We start from the raw sequence: 19799 nt of genomic DNA, 5'->3' as shown, positions 1-19799 counted from the left end.
GTTCTGGCTGCTTAATTTATTCCAGTTGGAAATCAAGAAAATTTTTTTTTTTTTTAGAAAACTAGTTTTATTTGAAGAAAAATTGACATTTACTTGCTGACATCGAGAGAAATATAGAAAATTATATAAAAATTCATCACAGCTGATAGCAGGACAGACAACACAAACTGGAAGGAATCAAGAGGGTCCCGCAAATAAACTCAATGATGACACACCCCAACACCAGTTCAAATTACTTGACATCACCGTGCTCCCTCAGTCACCTCCACCTATTTAAATACAATCATTTTTAGCCTGCATTTCCCATTTTCCATGGTAGTAATGAACATTTCAGGGATTGGTGCTGGTAAATTAGCTTTGCTTAAATCACAAGGCCGATGCAGCATTTCATCTGGGTACAATCATCACGATCGCTCGTTGCACCACGTGTGCGTCTTTCAATTTGGTACGACACATAATCCGATAGTTCTACAATCAGTTGCATTTGGTTTCCTTTCAGAAAGAGTGAATAAAATTGAAATATGCATTTAAGAAGCCAGTGGGATCTTCCAGCTGAGGGTAGTGACTGATGTGCTCGTCCAAAATTGTGACTGTTGACTTCTGGACCAGCTTCCTGAGGAAATGGAAAAAACATGGACTGTTTCAATAAAACATGCCACAAAGGACACAAAGACAGAGCTTTAAAGCTAGTCATTTGTGACTGATCCTCAGCTCTGATGAGGGAATAAATCTAGCACATTTTTCTAACTTTTGGGTGAGAAACTAAAACATTAATAGAGCCATTCTCAGCCTCAGCCTTCAAGGCAACCGAAGCTACTCCCTAATCTGCTGTGCTGCCTAAATGTCACCAGCACATGGTTTTCTTCCTTCTTTAACATAATGTCCTGCAAACTTTCGCAGCCCCAACTGCAAGGTGCACTGAGGTAAATGACATTCCCAGATGGATCACCTGCTAGGTGCTCTGCTTTTTATCTGTCAAAGCAGTTTGGAAACTCGGGGCATTATGGATAATCTGGATTGTCGGGTGTGGGGGTTAAAGAAACAGATGAAGGAGCACTCACTGGTAAAGACGGATGAACTGGGGGTGGGGGTTGACGGGGTCCAGGGGTCCGTAGATCATGTGCACTGAAACACACAAGGAAGACGGTGAGCGAGGGGAAAAAAATGGAAAGAGGAACACTGAGAAATGGAGGAGCGGTACAGGACGAGTGGGATTAAATTAAAAGGCATATACTGGAATTATTTCTCCCAAGATGTTGCATTTCTCATGAGCTCTATGCCACACACACGCACTGAGCTTCCAATCACAGATGGACTAAGCAGCTTAGCATCAGCAGCTCTCTGCCTGAGGCTGCTGACACCGTAAGAAATTGTTTGGCCCATACAAAAGCTGCCCTCTGATTTATTAACACACACACACACACACACACACACACACACACACACACACACACACACACACACACACACACACACACACACACACACACACACACATTGGGATATGTGACGCAACAGTGAACTTACGTGGGACATACGTGGAAGTGAGCACTCCCACCCAGCGCTCTCTGTGTTTCAGTCTCTGGTTGATGTATTGCAGAATACTGCGGAGACAGAGCGGCAAAGTTAGAAGCGAGCGAGCAGGTTACAAAGGCCAAAAGACCAAACAGGCACACGCACCTGTCCAAAACTAAGTTGCCATCATTGTAGCGTAACCCCGTCCACATGTCCCAAAACTCAGCGTCCGTGGGCTGCGTGTATGGGCCGAACACCTCTCCTATCCTGCCGGTGAGGAAACGAATCAAAGTCCATTATCCAATTATGTAATGTCCTAATGCAGGGCTCCAGCTTTAACTCTGGTGCTAAAGGGCTCAGGCTCTCTTACCCTTTTTGAAAGATCACAAAGTTAGTGAGGCGCGTCAGAATCGGAGCCAGAAAACTCGAGTCCTTCAGAAGCTTTTGGAGGACAGAAACAAGGACAGAAATGTCTCTAGGATAAGTTTACCACTCAAACAGCTCCCCTTAAATTTCACTCCATCCTCCTCAGCTTATTTAGTAACATGGGCTGGAAAAAGCAGGATGAAGCAAACAATCGTGACTCACCATCTGCAGCAGCCGTGGGTGGTGCGTTTCTGGGAACAATCCTGTCAGGAAGAAAAGTGTCAGCAGCGCTTGTGACTTTCACGTCGGAACAACATCTGGAATGACGTGCATTATTAACGCTCAAATATCAGGAGCTACATCAACTGGCGATCAATCTGGCAGCTCTCGCTTTCGTCTGCCCTCGTAACCACCCAAGACAGTGTCTAGCAAAACAATCTGTAAGGGTGGAAGCTCCCCTCATAAATGCTGCCCAAGACTGGAAGACGCAGATTGAAGGCTGAAATGCACAGATATGGAAACCAAGGGAGAACAACTCGGCTGGTCTACCTAAAAGCTCCCTGCAGAGGATTTGTGGCCACTGCAACAACCAGGCTCCTGTCACCAATGAAAAAGGGACCAAAACAAGACACCAGTGTCAATTATGTAAGGACCAGGTTCTCTGTGGGCATCTGTGTGGTGTACTGCAGCAGTAAGGGGTTCTGAGCCCACTGCTACGGGCCATCAGGTCCTTGTATAACCAAAGTGAGGGCCGTGTCCATGTCCTTGTGGGTGTTGGACCGTCTATCTCTGATGGTCCAAGGCTGAGTAATGACCAAAAGAGTAAGGTCGTGAATACAAATAGCTTAGTTTCCTCCTGCAGACAGTTTGAGGAGCTCAGATACCCAGACGGATCTTGGAGTAGAGCCGCTGCTCTTGCGTGGCAAAATGAGCCCGCTGAGGTGGTTTGGGCATCTGGTATGGATGCCTCCTGGCAACCTCCCTTTGGAGGTTTTCCAGGCACAGACAACTGTGAGGACACCCGGGGTAAATCTAGAAGATTAGAGAGATTATATATGTCATCTGGTCTGGGAACACCTCGAAATCCTCCAGAAGTAACTGGAAAGTATGGTTCAGGAGTCTGCTGCCACCACGACCCGACTTCAGAAAAACAAAGAGCATTGAATGGATAGATTTTGTAAAAAGCTTAACATATTCAGTTTAAATGTAAAACAAACAGAAAATCTGAGCTGCAGCTTCTGTTTATACTAAAGCCAAGGATAACAGAGCGCACTGTACCTCCATTGGAAAGACACAAGCTGTTTAAAGTCAGATGACCTGTGCGATTTTGGTCACTCCTAGTTTGGAAGAAGGACAGAGGAAAAACCACAGCAGGTTAGCAGTTTATCAGTTTACACTGTTTTGGCAGCCTGCATGAAAACACCACCAACCTGTACAGCAGCTCCAGGGCCACGGTGTCTCCATAGTCGTGGGACACCAGATTCACTCGCTGGTTGCTCAGACCCAAGTGGGCCACCAGGGCTTCAACCACACTGGCCTGCTCGAAGATGGAGTACTTATGGGGCCGCTGGTACATTACAGCACAGTAAAAACACATGTTAGACACGTTTTAATCAGTCGATGTATAATGATGGATTTTCTGTATCTAGCTTTCACCCACCGGTTTATCACTGAAGCCAAAACCGAGGAAGTCCAGCGCAATCACACGATGGAATCGTTGTGTGAGCGGATCCCAGATCTGTATGAGAGGAGGGGGAAAAAGAAAGGATAGGTGGGGGTCCCAAACACACCCTTACAGTTCTCCATTTGTTTATCCACTGGGCATGTGCAGAGAGATGGGCACCTTGCTCCAGTCATAGCTGGAAGTGGGGAAGCCATGGAGTAGGATGATGACATCTGAGCTCCCCAAAGCACCGAGAGAGTCTGAGAAGAGACCACAGATCAAAGACATATTTGTGCTTGACTGGCATGTTATGGTAGCACTAAGACTGACGTGTTACCTCTGTAGAAGATTTTCCAGCCTCTGAAGTGGAAGACCTTCCCAGCACTGTGCCACTTCTGCAGCGCAGTGGACAGCTGAGGGGGCGGGATGTGCAGGTACACGGCCACCAAAGGGATGCAGATCAAACCCACATGAATCCACCACTCTCTCATCTTGAACTCAGCCGTGAGGGAGTCGCATTCCTGCCTGTGAGAGATGGACGCATGAGCGACAACACGTTAGATAAGAAACCTGCAAGATTCGCATCGATGCACAAGTTGTCGCAGATGCAAGGGGGGGAGGAAAGGCCATGTCTTCCTGCTGCCTGCACTGCAACAGTAATTTATCACTGTGCAACTCATTAAAGGAGACAAACCCGCTGTCAGTTATCTATAAATGATCGATAAGTCATTACAACTCCAACCTTCCACCAGACCGGTTTACTTCTACGAGACCGACGCTGCTGCAGGTTGCTGTACTCTCATAAACACTGTGACCCGTCTTCAGCAGACCTTCGCCCCGTGTTTGGGATCCATTACTGCGGAGGAATTTCCTGCCGAGCGGAATAAGGCGACACTTTTCAAAGATTAAAATAAATTCACTGAGGTCTCACTCTGCCGCTACGTACACGAGGAAAGAGACTGAAGCGAGTAGCTTAGTTGGTTGTGGTTATTGTCAGTCAACACTTAAGTAAGCCATCATCATCTTAGCCGTTATTATACACGATCTTCGATGGGCTGACTGCAGGAGAGAAGCACAGTGCCACCTGCCGGTCTGGATGTGCAACAGCATTTTATCGTTTCTGACTACATTCATTGACTGGAAAACATCTTAAAAATGTGAAATTTGATCCAGCAAGACTGTTTTCTTTTTGTCTTTTACATTGATTTTATATATAAAATAAAGTAAAATTATTTTATTATTATATTGAGGATTTAGTCAGTTCCATAATAATAATGAGTGTCCTGCAGCCAGTGTCCGGCAGCCTCGCCTCTGTCAGTGCGCCCCAGGGTGGCTGTGGCTACGCTGTAGCTTGCCATCACCAGTGTGTGAATGTGTGTGTGAATGGGTGGATGATTGTGTGCAGTGTAAAGCGCTTTGGGGTCCTTAGGACCAAGTAAAGCGCTATACAAATACAGACCATTTACCATTATCATTGTTGTTGTTTTTATTTAATTTTTAAATAAAAAACGTTTTATTTTGACATATTTAGGTATTTTAATCTCTTAATAATTTTATTTTTCACTACTTCTTCTTCTTTATGTTTTTATCATATTGAAATATTTGCTTCAGCATATTGTGTATTTTAATATAATATTTTACATATAAAATGTATGTATGTCAAACATTTTTTAAGTGCATGTCATGTTCTGTGTACTGGATGTGGATATATGCATGAAAGGGTCCCTTTGGTACATCTTTTAAACCTTTTTTAAGAGAAACGCATCTCCTAAAAATCAGTATAGATTTACAATCATTCTATCAGTCAGTCATTCATTGGCAAAAGTAAAAGTAGTTTTTTAAAGGAGAGGGGAAGACAAAAACCTCTTCGGGCACCCATATTTTTATATTTTAATTTCAGAGGACCGTGTTTTCTCTCCTAACAGCAAAGATGCACTGTAGCAGATTTAACTATTAGCTCATTTGCAGTCCCTGGAGATATATATATCTATATCTATCTATCTATCTATCTCTATATATCTATCTATCTATCTATCTATATATATATATATCTATATATATATATATACACACACACAACTAAACCATAGTCTTTAGTTCTTTACTTCAGCAAAGAAAGGTCAGGCCTGGCATTGTTGGAGCAGAGAGAGCTATCTCCAAACATTTTTTCACAAAGCTGCCATTGTACACTGCTCACATTACTCACAATACACTTCATCTCTGAATTTGCCAGATAAACAAACCGACTGTCAAACAGGACTCGATTACCGCAACTAATTTAAATAATATAGTCTCCAACTGTTGCGAAAATTCCACTCATCACAGCCCGTTATTGTCATTGTCCACAAACACAACAGTTATTTGAAGAAAACACTCAAAATAAGCCACACAGCTCTTACCAAGTTAAGCCAGAGTGACTTTTCAATTATGAACACTTGTAGTCTGAAAATCTGTCCAAAAACAAAACAAAGCAACGGAATTTATTTATTAAGACAATGGTGGCCAAGGCAAAGCATTCAATGGTCACTTTGTTAGGTACAGATGTTCAGTTGCTCATTAAAACAACCTTGTAGGATTTACAGATTGATGTGAAAAAGAGAAAATATCCAGTGAGTGGCAATTCACTAGCTGATAGGAAGGCAACAGCAAGTCAAATAATTACTTGTTAAACCAAAGTATGCAGAAGAGCATCTCTGAATGCCCAACATGTTGAACCTTGAAGTAGATGGGCTACAGCAGCAGATGACCACACCGGAAAAGCTTTGAATGATTTTGGCATAAACATGAAAGCATGGATCCACCCTGCCTTTCCAGTTCAGGCTTGTGGTGGTTGTGACGTAATGCTGCAGTGGACGTTTTATTGGCAAACTCCTCGCCTCTTTAGTATCAACTGAGCATCATTTAAGGGCACCTTAAACACCTTACCTGAGTAGTGTTGCCGGGCATGTCTATCCCTTTATGACCACAATGTTCCCATCTTCCGATGGCTGATTGGAACAGGATAACACACCATGTCACAAAGCTTAAAATAATCTCAAACTGGTTTCTTGAACATGAAAATGAGTACACTGTACTGACATGGCCTCAACAATCACCACATCTCAGTGTAGCAGAGCACCTTTGGGATGTGCTGGAAGAGGAGATTGGAGTCATTGATGTGGAGCAACTTTGAGATGCTGTTATGTCATTATGGAGGAAATCTCAGAGGAAATTTCCTGCAGTTAAGTATTTAGGCAGCTCTAGAGGAAAAAAGGTGGTCCCAGTCAGTACTAGGAAGACATAACTGGTGAGGCGCAGAGTGTGTTTATTGCCAGTATTGGCCACTCTGACATTTGGCAATGGTGCAGGAATAAAAAATACAGTCTTATTATGAGGAAAATCAAGTAGATGAAAACCAGACCTTCTACAAAGTGTTTTCCTTCCATCCTGTAGGGATGATGATTTTCAATACAGCGCAGTCCACATTTGAGAACTGCAAAACGGTGAAACACTGCATGATAAATGACAAACATGGCCCTGCAGTTAGGCTAAATACATTTTTTATTTTTAAAAACCATACACATTACTCGACAAGTTTCAAATGTAAATCCAATCACGATATCCATTTAAAATGCTCAAGATAAAACAGACATGAAGTACTTTTATTTCCAAATGTTAAAAGATAAAAAAATAATAATCCATAAAACAGATGGAAAAAAAACATTCATTCCCATTACAGGAAGAAGCTACAGAACAAACTCCTCACATGGATTCCTCTCGCTTTTTTCCAATTTCTCACTCTCAATCCTAGCTGCTATTTTGTCGTCTGTAAAACAAGGAAAACAAACCATTTATGACTTTACATTTCCACCTTCCACTTCCCTGTCCGCGGCCCTTCAGGTGAAGCCGGCCAGACGGCTGCAGGAAAAATCTGCAGCCCGCTGCCCGAGTTTATCCCTTGTGTGTGGTTGGCAAGCACCATCCCAAACATTTAAGCGTGTTCTAAAATGCAAACTAAAGAGAGGCCTGTTCTCTTTCACATCATTTGCACCCTGAGATGAATCTTCCAGAACAAAAAAAATAAAAAAATAAAAAAATCCCAAAACATTTTAGTGGCCAAAACCCCCGTTCCCCATAGAACACGATTGGTGTCAAATCATCCAAAATTTGTTAGGTACGATGAAAGGTATCATCAGCATTGCCATAAAAATACAAAGGTACAATTTTATTACGATTTGTATCAAAATTCTTTTTCCCCAAAGGAACGTTATGAAATAAGTACCCTGTGCAGATAGATACCAGTGTATGCCTCGGCTTTTATTCTTGAAAAATGCACAAATGTCGAATTCTTTAGCGCTTCCAGTACATCAGGTGTCAAAAATAGTTTTACAAACAAACCAAATGCAGCAACGTTTGTTATTAATAATGGTTTAAAGGAGTCTTCTGAATAGGGTGGTGGTTGTTGGTGGATTGAAATTTTTTAAAATGCCAACAATAGTCAGAGGAATAAAATTAATATTTACCTAAAGCGTAAAGAGAATGAAATATGAAAAATGGTTCACTTTGTTTTTGACCAAAGATGAAGATGTTTTTGCTATCTAAATACACAAGCTCTGAAGCAAAAAGGGGTTTTCCCCTCTCATTTAAATTAAATACTTTTTCTATGCCTGAGTAAACAAATGTCAGTATTCTACATTGGCGGGGAGTGGGAGGGGGGCTGAGAAAATTCAAAAATATAAATAAAATGCACCATTTAGGGGAAAAAAAAGAAAGAAAAAGACCAGTGTCCGTATTTATCAAGCATCCAGAGGGAGGAAATCAGTCTCTGCTGTCCCCACATGTTAGATGGAGGATGACTTTGGTCCTGCTTTTAGCTGTGGAGGTCTTTTTTTTCTCTCCCCCCATAAGGAGTCTCCTAAAGGCGATAAATGATGGGACCAAGATTGTCTAAATTATTACTGAAGCCAAGGCACACTGACGTTTAGCCTATGTGAAGGTCTTACTGAGAAATAGACACACTCGTTCAGTAGATAATACAGCGCTAGTTTGAACTGCAGCGGTCATAAAAAAAAAAAAAAAAAAAAAAGAGAACAAAAAAGTTGATTAAAGTCATTTTGGTGCTTTTGGCAGAACATGTTTTAGCGTTAACGCACCCACAAGGCCTTCGTCAAATTAATCTATGCTTGTGAGTGCAACATACCAGCTAAAAGAAGAGATTTTCATTTTATGGTTCCAAATCGGAAAGAAGAACTCCTACTTTACGCTTAAGCGGCTTCATAAAGGACCTTGTATCTGACTCTGAGGTAAGACTTTGTTTCCTCCTCCCAGCTTTCGGCAAGATAAATAAGAGCCTGGGATTATTTTCTAAACTCCCTTTAAATAACTGAACCTTTCAACATGTGGAAATTCCTGAACACAACATAATGACTGAAAAAGAGAATCCAGAACTCCAGAAGGTTTTGTGCACATGAAAACTAGCGAAGAAATGGAAGAAGTTAAATATTTATAGCGATGTTAGTGGACTAGAGGCCTTAATTATCTTTCCCGTCCCGTCTCCTGTGAAAACACCTCGTCAGATGGACCTCTTTTTTTCTATACAAGCCTTAGTGTTTATCGGTTTGGCTAGAAGGTTCTATATTTATCTACAAATATATAACAAATAAAACTTGCAGGCAAAAATAGTTAAGTTTCAATAGAAACACCCCTTTTTTTTCCTGAAAATACAGCAGTATCTGAAATAATCCTCTCATTCGTTTCTTAATCTGTCCCAGTTTTCTGCATCATACATCAGGAAGCTCTTTGCCTACAAACAGAAAAAAAGTATCTACAAACTTTGTAAACAGACCTGCTTTTTTTCCCTCCAAAAACATAAATAACTCAAAATATTAACAGCCGATGGAGCAGAAATAAGTTTCAAAATGAGCAAGGGCCAAAGAGATAAATATACAACACCATTCAGATAAAAGAGAAGCTAAAGGTTCGTTCATAACTCTTACAGACGATCTTCAAGCCAGGAGGAGCACCTCCCTTTCTCAATTAAAATATAATATAATAATAAAAACAGGTCACTTTCAATCTTAGTTTATAGTCACCCCTTGTTACCGAGAAAAACAAGTGTTACCAAGGAGGGAGGGGTGAAGACAGAGTCCTTGTGTTGCAGTGGGATAATAATAACCAAAAATAAAAGAAGACCAAAGAATCCACACCAAGCTGTACATTCCTCTGAATGTTTGCTGTTCTTTAAGTCCAACCCAAGCCAAGCTCACACAAGACGCCGCTCTCCGTCTAACCCTTCGTCTCGACGCTCCTAGTGTCCGTTCGATTTGTCTGAGTTGAGCTCCTTGGTGGCGGGTAGAAAAGAGGTGGTGACGTGTGGAGCTGGGTCAGATCAAAGCGAGGTCTCCAGGCTGTGTAGTGGGCTCCCTGGGGCTGAGGGGGTTCCTGACTTGAGGCCCTCGGGGAGGAGGTGGTTACTGCTCTCCACAGCGTTATTGTTCTGGTTCGGGGAAGGAGAGACTGGCATGGTGGGGGCAACGGTGGTGGCAGGCGAAGGTGTGGGTGAGGGCGGTGTGGGGGTAGCGTTGCGCGGGCTGGCCGAATTGCGCTTGGTGGGAGCATCGTCTTCCGCGTCTGTGTCATCAATGAGGGGGATATGGGGCTCAGAGTCCTCTATCCGAAATTCGGGGTGGGTCATAAAGTTGTGGATGGATGATCGCGACTCTGGCTTCTCCAACCCCTCATAGAGGGAGATGGAGCTGCGGAATGCCTTCACCACTCGGATCTGGAGGGAAGGAGAAGGGACAGGGAGCAGGAAAGGTGTATTTAGTCACATTCGGTAATGATAAGAGTGCGCCGCTCTATTTTAAAACACCACAGATAAAAACCACGGATTTAGGTTTTACTGGGCCAGAATAGGTGAGTTTTTAGGTGCTTCAAAACCAGAAATCTGTGAGGGGGGGAGGGGGACGGACTCCCAGAGAAACGTGCAGGTGTGCTGTTATTTCTAGTAGTAAAGTTTTATACTAATCTGGTGATGAATAGTTGTCTCCAACCATCATCTACGGTTCTAGTTGTATTTTAATGTATAAACAGGAGCAGCCCATATTCTTTCATTTCTGTCTCTCAGTGAATATAAAAATACCCAAAGACTAAAAATGAAAATGTATACTAAATAAAAATCTAAGTGAACACTAAAGATTAATATCGCCAATAAAAAAAAAATGGTCTCAACTTTCTACGCTGCAAGAAAAGTGGGGGTTTTAATGTAAGCAGCACTGTGAATTGCTGCAGAAGTGCAGATTAATGACAGTTTATAGGAAAATCTTCCAGGTGGTGTACTGTATCCAAGTGCAATTTGGATTGTTGTTCACCCTCTAGAAGCCCAGGAGGGACAGTGACATGTAAACAGCAATGCTGTAAGCTATACAACTCACCGCTCCAGAACTTAGACCTGTTATTATTGGTATTGCAGACATTTCAATTTGAAGCGTTCCAGAGATATTGCTTTAAATCCCAAAGACAGATGTATGCACAGACTGTACATAAGGAGTACTGTTTCAGAGTTTCCATCAGGAAAGTTGTTATATCCGGTGGCTGCTGTGGCCTGTGTGGGTGCCTGTGTTTAATGTTGCACTCCACTATCCTCCTGCTACAATGCTAATTGCCTGGTGACTCAGAACCCTTGAGTCCCATATGTGCAAAGGAGGAAAGATAAGGGAACCCAGGGAATACATTTCCCACTTCCAGCAACATGTATTGTGTAAATACTGTGTGTACGTCTGTATGCACTTTATACACACACACACACACACACACTTATTGACCATAGTAGCTGTACCATAGTAAAAGGTACAATGGAATTAAGCTAATGAATTAGGACAGCTGTATGCACTTGATGGGAGCTGCATTTTGGAGCTTTGTTTGGGATCAAATCTTGTTTTGGGAAGTCAGAAGTAAGGAAAGGAGGAGTGGGTGAAGTAGCACGGTATAAGCTAAACAACCCAGCTACATCAGCACCATCTATAGACTGTGTGGATGCATTGCACAGATCAGATGCCTGTTAATTGGTGCTAATAAATTCCACTCACATAAAGACTTTTTTGAGATAACTGCACAAACGCAGATTTTGGTGTCAGCGAAGCCAATAACTTTGATATTGTCTGGGTAATGCATAAAGTCCACTCAAACCAGCCTAACAATAGTAAACAGCCTCGTACAGTTACTGTGACAGGGAGAACAGTTCAAATCTGATCTGGTCTTTGTACCAGCTTATTAACATGTTTATTTCTTCCCTAAAATTGGGGATTGTTCATAAACTATGTGCTTTTTTGAGCCAGCCTCCAAGCTGCCATATGAAGTACTGCATTTGCATTTTGCAATTGCACAGTAATTTAATCTTTATGCCGTATTTGGTACAGAAGGAGCGAATGAAAATATAACGCTTCAAGCCATCACTGTTCCATAAAAGGCTTTCAATTGCAATCTGATGGGCTGGACTGATCAGATGTGCGAAGTGTGCAAATCGAATGCTGGTTGAATATTAAAGACTTTCTGAGAGACAGAAAACCTAAATCTGTTGGAGACAAAACCTGAAACTAGTCTTAAGAGTAATTAAAAAGCAACTTCAGGAAATCGGTCAATATCTCAGGGAGAGTACAAACCAGTGTCAAACTTGATGCAATGTGTTTTTTGTATTAGTATTTCACAAAACACTTAGTAGAGTCCTGTGTCTGATTAATTAAAATGCAAAAGGGAACCAAAAATAAATAAATAAATGAAATGAAATGAGGGGAATGGCGTTCTTTCTACAAGAACACACCAAAAGAGAAAATAAGGGATAGAAGCTGGACACAAGAAATTACTGTTGTTGGGCATGCTGATCAAAAAGTAAGGACAGCTGGAGAAAAGGACAGATGGAGACAAAGAGAGTGAGAAAAGAAAGGAGTGGAAGAGAGACAGAAAGAGAGAGTGAGACAAAGTAAAGACTGAGGGTGAGAGGCAGAAAGAGGAGAGAGACAGAAAGACAAAAAGAGGGGTGGTCAGTTATAGCTTATGCTTGTGGAGTTAAAAAAAAAAAAAAAAAAAAAAACGAAAAGAAAGAAAGCTGCAGCAGCCAAGCATGTCTACAAGCTGGTATACATGTCAAAAACAGCACAAAGAGAGAGAACTCACAAACGAGACCAGAGACTTTGAACCCATGCAGAGCGCGGCGCTACCTTGTGTTCAATGGTAGTAAACCTTTGAGTATAGCCCATGACACATTTCACAGAATCTAAAGAAGAATACGTGGGGAGTCAGTGGTATTCATTGTTTTTAGGTCATTTTGGCAGCAACCTGCCCTTTGGACACATTTTGCCAACAAACAAGCTTTCACACACAGAAAATTGTCCAAATATTTTAAGGAAACCTGAAAGGAAAATATTAGGTTAATAATGAAGAATCCATGCCCACAAGCACCCATAAGTGTCAGGTCCAGAGATCTGAAGAAGTCGCACCTAAAAATAGAACTAAATGTTGCTGCAGCACTGCACGATTTGTCAATATTGCAGAGGCAAAAACAACATCGGCTCTGCTGTTGATGTGCCTGAGAAAAATCCCACAAGTTTACATTCAAGAGCACAGTCATTTATTCCATTTTACTCTTTTTGTGACATCTGTAAAACATTTAAAATTCCCTGCTCGTCAGGTGGTCTGTCTTTAAACTCTGAAAGAGAAAAACAAAAAGTGTCACTGTCAGCAGGCACAGGGTCGAAAGGAAGGAGTTTGGAAACACCACCATCAAATGACCAAATCCAGTCTCGGCACAGTGACCTTCCTATGTGAGCGGATGAATAGCGTGATGTTAAAAGGCCGTGCATCCAAAGACACCAGTAAATTACAGCTTATTACCACTTGATGCTATTGCGGCAAACCATTTCTTCTGGAAAAGCCAAGGTCTTATTTTCACCACTGACATTCAGTTCGTGTCTACTCTTTTAGACCGTGATCATGGGCATATACTCAAAACATTTACCTAGCTAGGGACTAGAGAGCTGCGACAAAGACCCATGAGTGCTACAGAGGCACAAGGCAGACTGAGGCAGCTGCAGACAAACCTGGAGACTGTCAACTCAGAATATAACTTGTTTTTTGTTTTGTTTTTTTAAAAATCATAGTAAATACACATCACCCCCCCCGAAATAACAGTAAACCTTGTTCATTTCTGAGACCAAAGCAGAAGCAGAACAGAAAACATGATGACACAGAGATAACACCTCGACAGTAGAAGCGACCTGGTTACAAGGTACATATATATAGAGCAGTGTTATCGAAGCAATATGGAAGATGTGGTTTTGAGGTCTTTTTTAAAGAATACAGGGGAGAACATTAGGAGAAGCATGAGAGAGGAAAAGTGTCAACGTTAGGTGAGAAGAAGAGTGGAGAAGGAAGATGTTAGAAGAAGAAATAAAAGTCTCATGCACTAGAGGAGAACACGCACTCACACCCCACAGTGGCAGAAGCGGTGTTGGCGGCAGTGGCAGAAGTGGTAGTAGTAGAAAAGGCTACATGTGTAGGGCTAGAAACATTGGTTACATCGTGCTGTTGTTGGCTGGAGTTGGAGGCCTGCCGCCTTAGAGCCCCCTGAAAGGAAGTTCCACTCTGGAACGCACTCACTACATCCATCTGCAAAGAATCAGACAGCGTGACAGGAGAAAAAGCCCAGAGGAAATAAAAACACAACACAGCCAGAGGAGAGAGAGAAAAGAGAGAAAAATAAAGAAAAGGCACCAGTAACCATAAGAAAAAAATGGCACTTTGAAATTGGATTTAGACATTATAATTAAAAGAGAGAGGAAAAAGGGGGACGGTTGGGTTTAAAGGCACTGATCGGAGGGAGCTCTTACTCCAAAAATCTGACCTCACTTTCACTCTTTTCTCTGCAGATTCCTTCCATACTTCCAGCTATAGCCATGCCAATACTCTTTAAACATTCAGCTGTTCTATCGTGCTGTCCATCCAATCCAATTCACTTGCTTCTCATCAGTACCTTCAAACTAGATTTAGCAGATAGAGTCAGACTGAGTCAAATAAAAAACAAAAACATAGGCAGAGGACCCTGCTTTAGCTCAGAAGCAGAACAGAAAAATTAGAGAAAGGCTTTTTTTTTTTAAGGGCACAAGCCATTCTTTAGGAATGCCAAGAGAAAGAACAAAATAGATTTTAAGCTGGAAGAGCAGTAGAGAGTTAAAGGGTTTATGGCTTTTGATTCCCTTGGTGTTGGGGTGTGGTGGTGAGTGCTGCACGTGAAACTGCTGAGACTTGTCACCTGAGTTTGGATGCGATTGAGGCCTCGGAACCACAAGATCTGGCCTCGACGAAGCTCCCGTTCAGCATGGTCGATCTCATCCATGTCCTCCAGCTCCTCCAACTCTTCGTCTGGGATCTCCTCTTTTTGGGTGCCATGGCCTGCTGTTTTCAAGAATTTTAAGCGGCTGGTGGGTATTGAAGAGATAACCTGGAAGACAATGAGGATACAAGTGAGCAACCGTGACTCCTGATGAAGTTTTAGCCCCCCGTGCAGTTTAATCATGGCTTGTTCTGCCGTGATTAAGTTCATCGCCGACATTAAGCGGACAGTGACCATGAAAATTTGATGGCCAGTTCAATAACATGCGGTTTGCTCTTGGGCTCCAAGCCCCTCCCACTGCTGATGAACAGGAGGATCCTTGCACATGATCACATGCAGATGCTGTTCAGTCAATTTAACAAGAAGGCAAAAACTTTACTCCTCAAGCACTAGCCACAAAGATCACAAAGTGGAATGCAGATGAGTCAGACACATGTCTGGTGATTTTAAAATCACACAATGTCATAATTAGAAGTTATCAGATAACACCCCCCCCCCCCCCCCAAAAAAAAAAAAAAACCCAAACCAAACAACAACAACAAAAAAACAAAACAAAAACAAAACCCCCGACATTGCTCTGGACATTAACCATTGCTCTGGTCTGTGGGAATACAATCCACTACGAGGGTTCCACACTGTTTGGCTAATATACAAAACACACAAATCCATCTGGTGTAAAAATGGATCCATCCAGTATGGCAACCCCTTATTAAAAAGACAGCAGCCAAAACAAGCTTACGGTAATGTTACCCATATTAACTGTAACTGTACAGCCTGGTAACACTAAGGGTTTCTCCTAAATATGTATTTTCAAAAATATGTAATTCTCTGAGTCTTCAGCTTTTAAGATACTGAGGGTGCATTAAGAATCTACCGATGTGCCAAAAGATCCCAGTCGACTGTGTCACGCGGCCTAGAATTGAAGACTGCTGAACTCCATGCACCAACAGGTGTGTGAACACATGTTGTCAGCGTCTATTTAGGGGACCGACCGGCCTTTAAGGAAAAGAACAGAGCAATCGCTGCTTTGGAACCAACAATCTTGGTACTTATTCAATTCAGTTCCTCAACTCTCAGCTATGTGCTTTTATAGGACTTGGTGTAGTCCCATTTATGTAAAGCTGGTGACGCCAGCTGGCAAAACTGATATTAATATAAGTGCTGATCAGGATAGATGTGAAACAGAACAACATTAAACATTCGTTATGAACCTCCAGTCATTACTATAAACTGCAGTGAGCGATCTCACCCTTCAATCCTTAGAAAAAAAACAAACTATATTTTTCAACTCATGTATAAAAGGTAAAGAACTCAAAAAGTATAATATTTAAATTTTAAAACATGTACCATTGAACTACTAATATTTTACTACATTTAAATAACTTTTCAAAATTGAAACAACTGCAAAAGAAATAACTTTAATCCCCTTAAAGGTCAAATTAAAATAATAAAACTGAATAACTTTGATGACCACATGTGTTTGTGGTAGCTACCCCCCCCCCCAAAAAAATAAAATCAATCAATCAATCAACTACTAATTACTAATCTCTTCACAGCAGCGGGACATAATGTACTGTTACACGTCTCTGACAACACCCTGTACCAACTAGATTAGAGCTGACACATGGGGGCAGTGTAATACCGCATTTCTGTACCTTGCCAACAAAAGGTAAAGCTCAGCTGTACTTTCATACCTGTCCCCACAGAAGAGAGCCGAAGCCTAAGAAAGTACACCACAGCCACTGGTCAGTCGTCAGAGCCACGCAGCTGAATGGCTTCCCTCCAAACTGCACAATAACAATCTATGAAAAAAATAAAATAAAAAAAGGAGCAAGAGAGGGAGACTTAATCAAAGTGTAAAACCTCAGATTTCACCTGTGCAGACTGATGCTTCAGATAAGTCTTAGTCTACTGTACCTGAATAATAAAGGTACCCAAGACAATACTACAGAAGATTGGGTTGTTGAAGATGCCTTCAAAGACATTCCTTTCACCGTGGATCTTACGGGCATTGATCTCATTGAAAAGCTGCATCATTACAAAGGTATTGAAGACAATGGTGTAGTGTTCTGAGGGTGGGGCATGGAGGGGTGCATTCCTGCCACTGTCAATGTCCAACAATTTCTCTCCTACAGAGGGGGGAAAAAAAAATATCCCAGTCAAGAAAAAGAAAATCTTGGATAACAGTGCAGGGTACAGAGAACATCTTCAGACACAAAACCCTTACCAGCAAAGAGCAATGTAAAAATGATGACTAGCTGATAAACTCCATGACCCAGGATGTTCTTCATCATGGTGCGGGAGATAAGAGGTTTGTTGCGGCCGTATGGCTTCCTTAGCAGCAGGGCTTCTGTAGGGGGCTCTGTGGCCAGAGCTAGTGAAGCAAAAGTGTCCATGATCAAGTTGACCCACAACATCTGTACAGCTTTCAGTGGAGAGTCCTAGTGCAAGAGAGCGAGTCGCCAAATCAGGTTATGGAAATTCAGATCATCTATTAAACACATTTCGATCCCCACGAGCCAAATTACACGTTTATGAGCTGGAGCAGTGACTGCACTGAGGAGTACATATTTTGTTATGAGGTGTAAGATTGATGGCAGGTAGGAAACAAACAAATCTTTTTCGTAATGAACGAAGACATGAGAGCCAGGTAAGCTGCTCTTGGATACTGTTGCATTTCCACAAGGACAAATTTCCAAATTTCCAAACATTATACATAAAAGCCTTTATTTCTCCTCAGTTTATTGCTGGATCTTCATTCCCTCTGCTTCAGCTCTTTCAATGTGTTGCCCGTGGTACCAAGTTAATTTCCATTCAGAGCATAACAGTGAAATAACTCTTCAGACACGCAATAAAGAAAAAAAAAATCAAAAACAAAATAACCCTACAATATCTAGGTGCTAACCTGTGTGATGCATGCTCCTGTAAATGCTACAATGACAGCCACCACATTGACCGTTAGCTGAAACTGAAGGAACTTGGAGATGCTGTCATAGACGTTTCGACCCCACATGACAGCTTTAACGATGCTGGAAAAGTTGTCATCAGTCAGAATGATGTCAGATGCCTCCTTGGCAACATCTGTCCCAGCAATGCCCTGGAGACAACAAGATGATCATTAAGAATCTGTTCCAGCTATCCACCAAATATTTAACAAGATGATTAAGTGGCCTAAATTCTGACTTCTTTCTAGTTGACTGCCAGAGTTACCATGGGATACTGAGCAAGATGTTGATGTTAAGAATGACCCAATTTATATTTATGATTAAACCTTATTTAAGAAATTATACACAAGTAACTTACCATGGCGAAACCAACATCTGCTTTTTTCAAGGCAGGACCATCATTCGTACCATCTCCTGTCACTGCTACTACTTGTCTCTGTTCTACCACTGTGCTATCAATAATACCTAGAACAGAAAAATGTCAAACTTTAAAATAAAACCGTTACAGCCTAAAAAAAAGAAAAGGAAAAAAAGAAAAGAAAAAAAGGCTAGCAGCAAAAGAAGAAAACAAACAAACACATTAGTTCACTTTTTCCATTTTTACCCATGTCAGAGAAACATAACTACCTTTGACTAAGGTGTGTTTGTCTGTGGGGGAAGAGCGAGCCAATACTCGAAGTTTGGGCCAGATCTTGTCAATGCGTTCTTGTTCAATCTAGAAACATGAGACAAAACCCTAATAGAATCCAAACAGCACATCTGCAACAGTCTCTGAGGTACACTATTTTGCTGTGGCCCACCTCTCCCTTTTCATTGCGTATCCTGCGATTGAACTCTTTTCCCTCCACGCAGAGGAAGTCATCTCCAGGCTGTAGGATGCCACACTTGGTGGCGATGGCTCGAGCTGTGTTGATGTTGTCCCCAGTCACCATCCGCACGGTGATGCCAGCACGCTGGCATTTCCTGATAGCATCTGGAACCTGAAGGGAAGCACAAAAGCACAGGAAAAAGAAAAAAGAAATATCACTAGGGATCATCAATCTAAGTGTTCAACTACATACACACACACACACACACACACACACACACACACACACACACATACACACATATATACATACATACACACACACACACACACTTGTAGGAAAGGATGAGATTTGGAAATAATGGGCCCCTTCGTTAAAAAAAAATATGAACCAAGCCCAGCACACCTGTCCAGTACATAAAATGGCAGAAAGCCAACTAAATGAGCGACAGTGAAGCATCTAGCAAGAAAATGACCTAACTTTTTCAGGCAAGGATTATACTCCCTCACCAACGCCCACAAACAGTTGCAAACACCACAGAAGCATAGTTGTGCTTTCTTGTCTACTTGTAGGATGCAATGTACAGATGGCGCCTTTGAGGTGTAGAAGTTGCCTGGATACGTTTGCATGCAAACTAGAGAATACTCTGACATCTGCACAGAGTCTCAGGTACACCCTGATGACAAACATTTATGTCACTCAGATCCTAGAAAACCCTTGTGTACATACAGATATGGAAATTATAAAATTGATATAACAAATGGGTCCTCCTGGAGTAAGCGCTCCCTTTAAAGAAATATTTTTTTTTGCTTTGCTTAAAAATTGTGTGTGCCCAACAGTCCAGTAGATGAATAAAGCTGACAACTGACAAATAAAGCTCTTTTACATGTGCTTGTTAAATGCTCAAAAAACTTAAACCAACAGCTTGAATCACTTTATTTTTGGAAACTAGATTCACCTCAGCTAGTATAGACTGCTAAATTAGGTCTATTGTTTTTACTGTTTACATTCACCCATCATTTATTTTGTGTTGCTTCCAAACCACCTGAAATGGAGTCATTGATGTGGCTGAGTTTAGTTAAAATGGTTGGTCCACAAATTGAGTGCAAACTCTGCAAACAGCAGTTTCCATAGAA

The 19799-nt window shown here is 41.7% G+C and overlaps 2 protein-coding genes across 5 annotated transcripts in view; both read right to left on the bottom strand.

The window, feature by feature from the left end:
* Positions 1-21: 21 nt before the first annotated feature.
* On the bottom strand, positions 22-4581 carry mest (mesoderm specific transcript). Its single transcript, XM_004548263.6, has 12 exons — positions 4287-4581; positions 3882-4069; positions 3725-3804; positions 3542-3619; positions 3312-3448; positions 3160-3218; positions 2104-2144; positions 1886-1956; positions 1681-1782; positions 1528-1604; positions 1062-1125; positions 22-613 (listed from the first exon to the last, which is right to left on the bottom strand). The coding sequence occupies exons 2-12, from the start codon at positions 4033-4035 to the stop codon at positions 496-498; spliced, it is 981 nt and encodes a 326-aa protein (XP_004548320.1). The 5' UTR covers positions 4036-4069; positions 4287-4581; the 3' UTR covers positions 22-495.
* Positions 4582-7066: 2485 nt separating this feature from the next.
* atp2b1a (ATPase plasma membrane Ca2+ transporting 1a) overlaps positions 7067-19799 on the bottom strand; it is a 143263-nt gene continuing 130530 nt past the window's right edge. For 2 of the 4 annotated variants that reach the window (XM_076876193.1, XM_004548264.5), the window contains exons 13-22: positions 18655-18834; positions 18482-18569; positions 18213-18319; positions 17815-18006; positions 17137-17350; positions 16827-17038; positions 16604-16711; positions 14829-15017; positions 14096-14185; positions 7067-10304 (exon numbers count right to left, since the gene is read on the bottom strand). In XM_076876193.1, the coding sequence (XP_076732308.1) occupies positions 9912-10304; positions 14096-14185; positions 14829-15017; positions 16604-16711; positions 16827-17038; positions 17137-17350; positions 17815-18006; positions 18213-18319; positions 18482-18569; positions 18655-18834 (1773 nt within the window). In that variant the 3' untranslated portion in view covers positions 7067-9911. Of the gene's footprint in view, positions 10305-14004; positions 14186-14828; positions 15018-16603; positions 16712-16826; positions 17039-17136; positions 17351-17814; positions 18007-18212; positions 18320-18481; positions 18570-18654; positions 18835-19799 lie in introns of all 4 variants that reach the window. The other 2 variants (XM_076876194.1, XM_004548265.5) reach the window with 2 other exon arrangements.

Source organism: Maylandia zebra, linkage group LG17 (genome assembly GCF_041146795.1).
Source record: "Maylandia zebra isolate NMK-2024a linkage group LG17, Mzebra_GT3a, whole genome shotgun sequence".
Taxonomy (NCBI): domain Eukaryota; kingdom Metazoa; phylum Chordata; class Actinopteri; order Cichliformes; family Cichlidae; genus Maylandia; species Maylandia zebra.
Note: the sequence above shows the minus strand (reverse complement) of the source record. Positions and strands in the feature narration are given on the sequence as shown.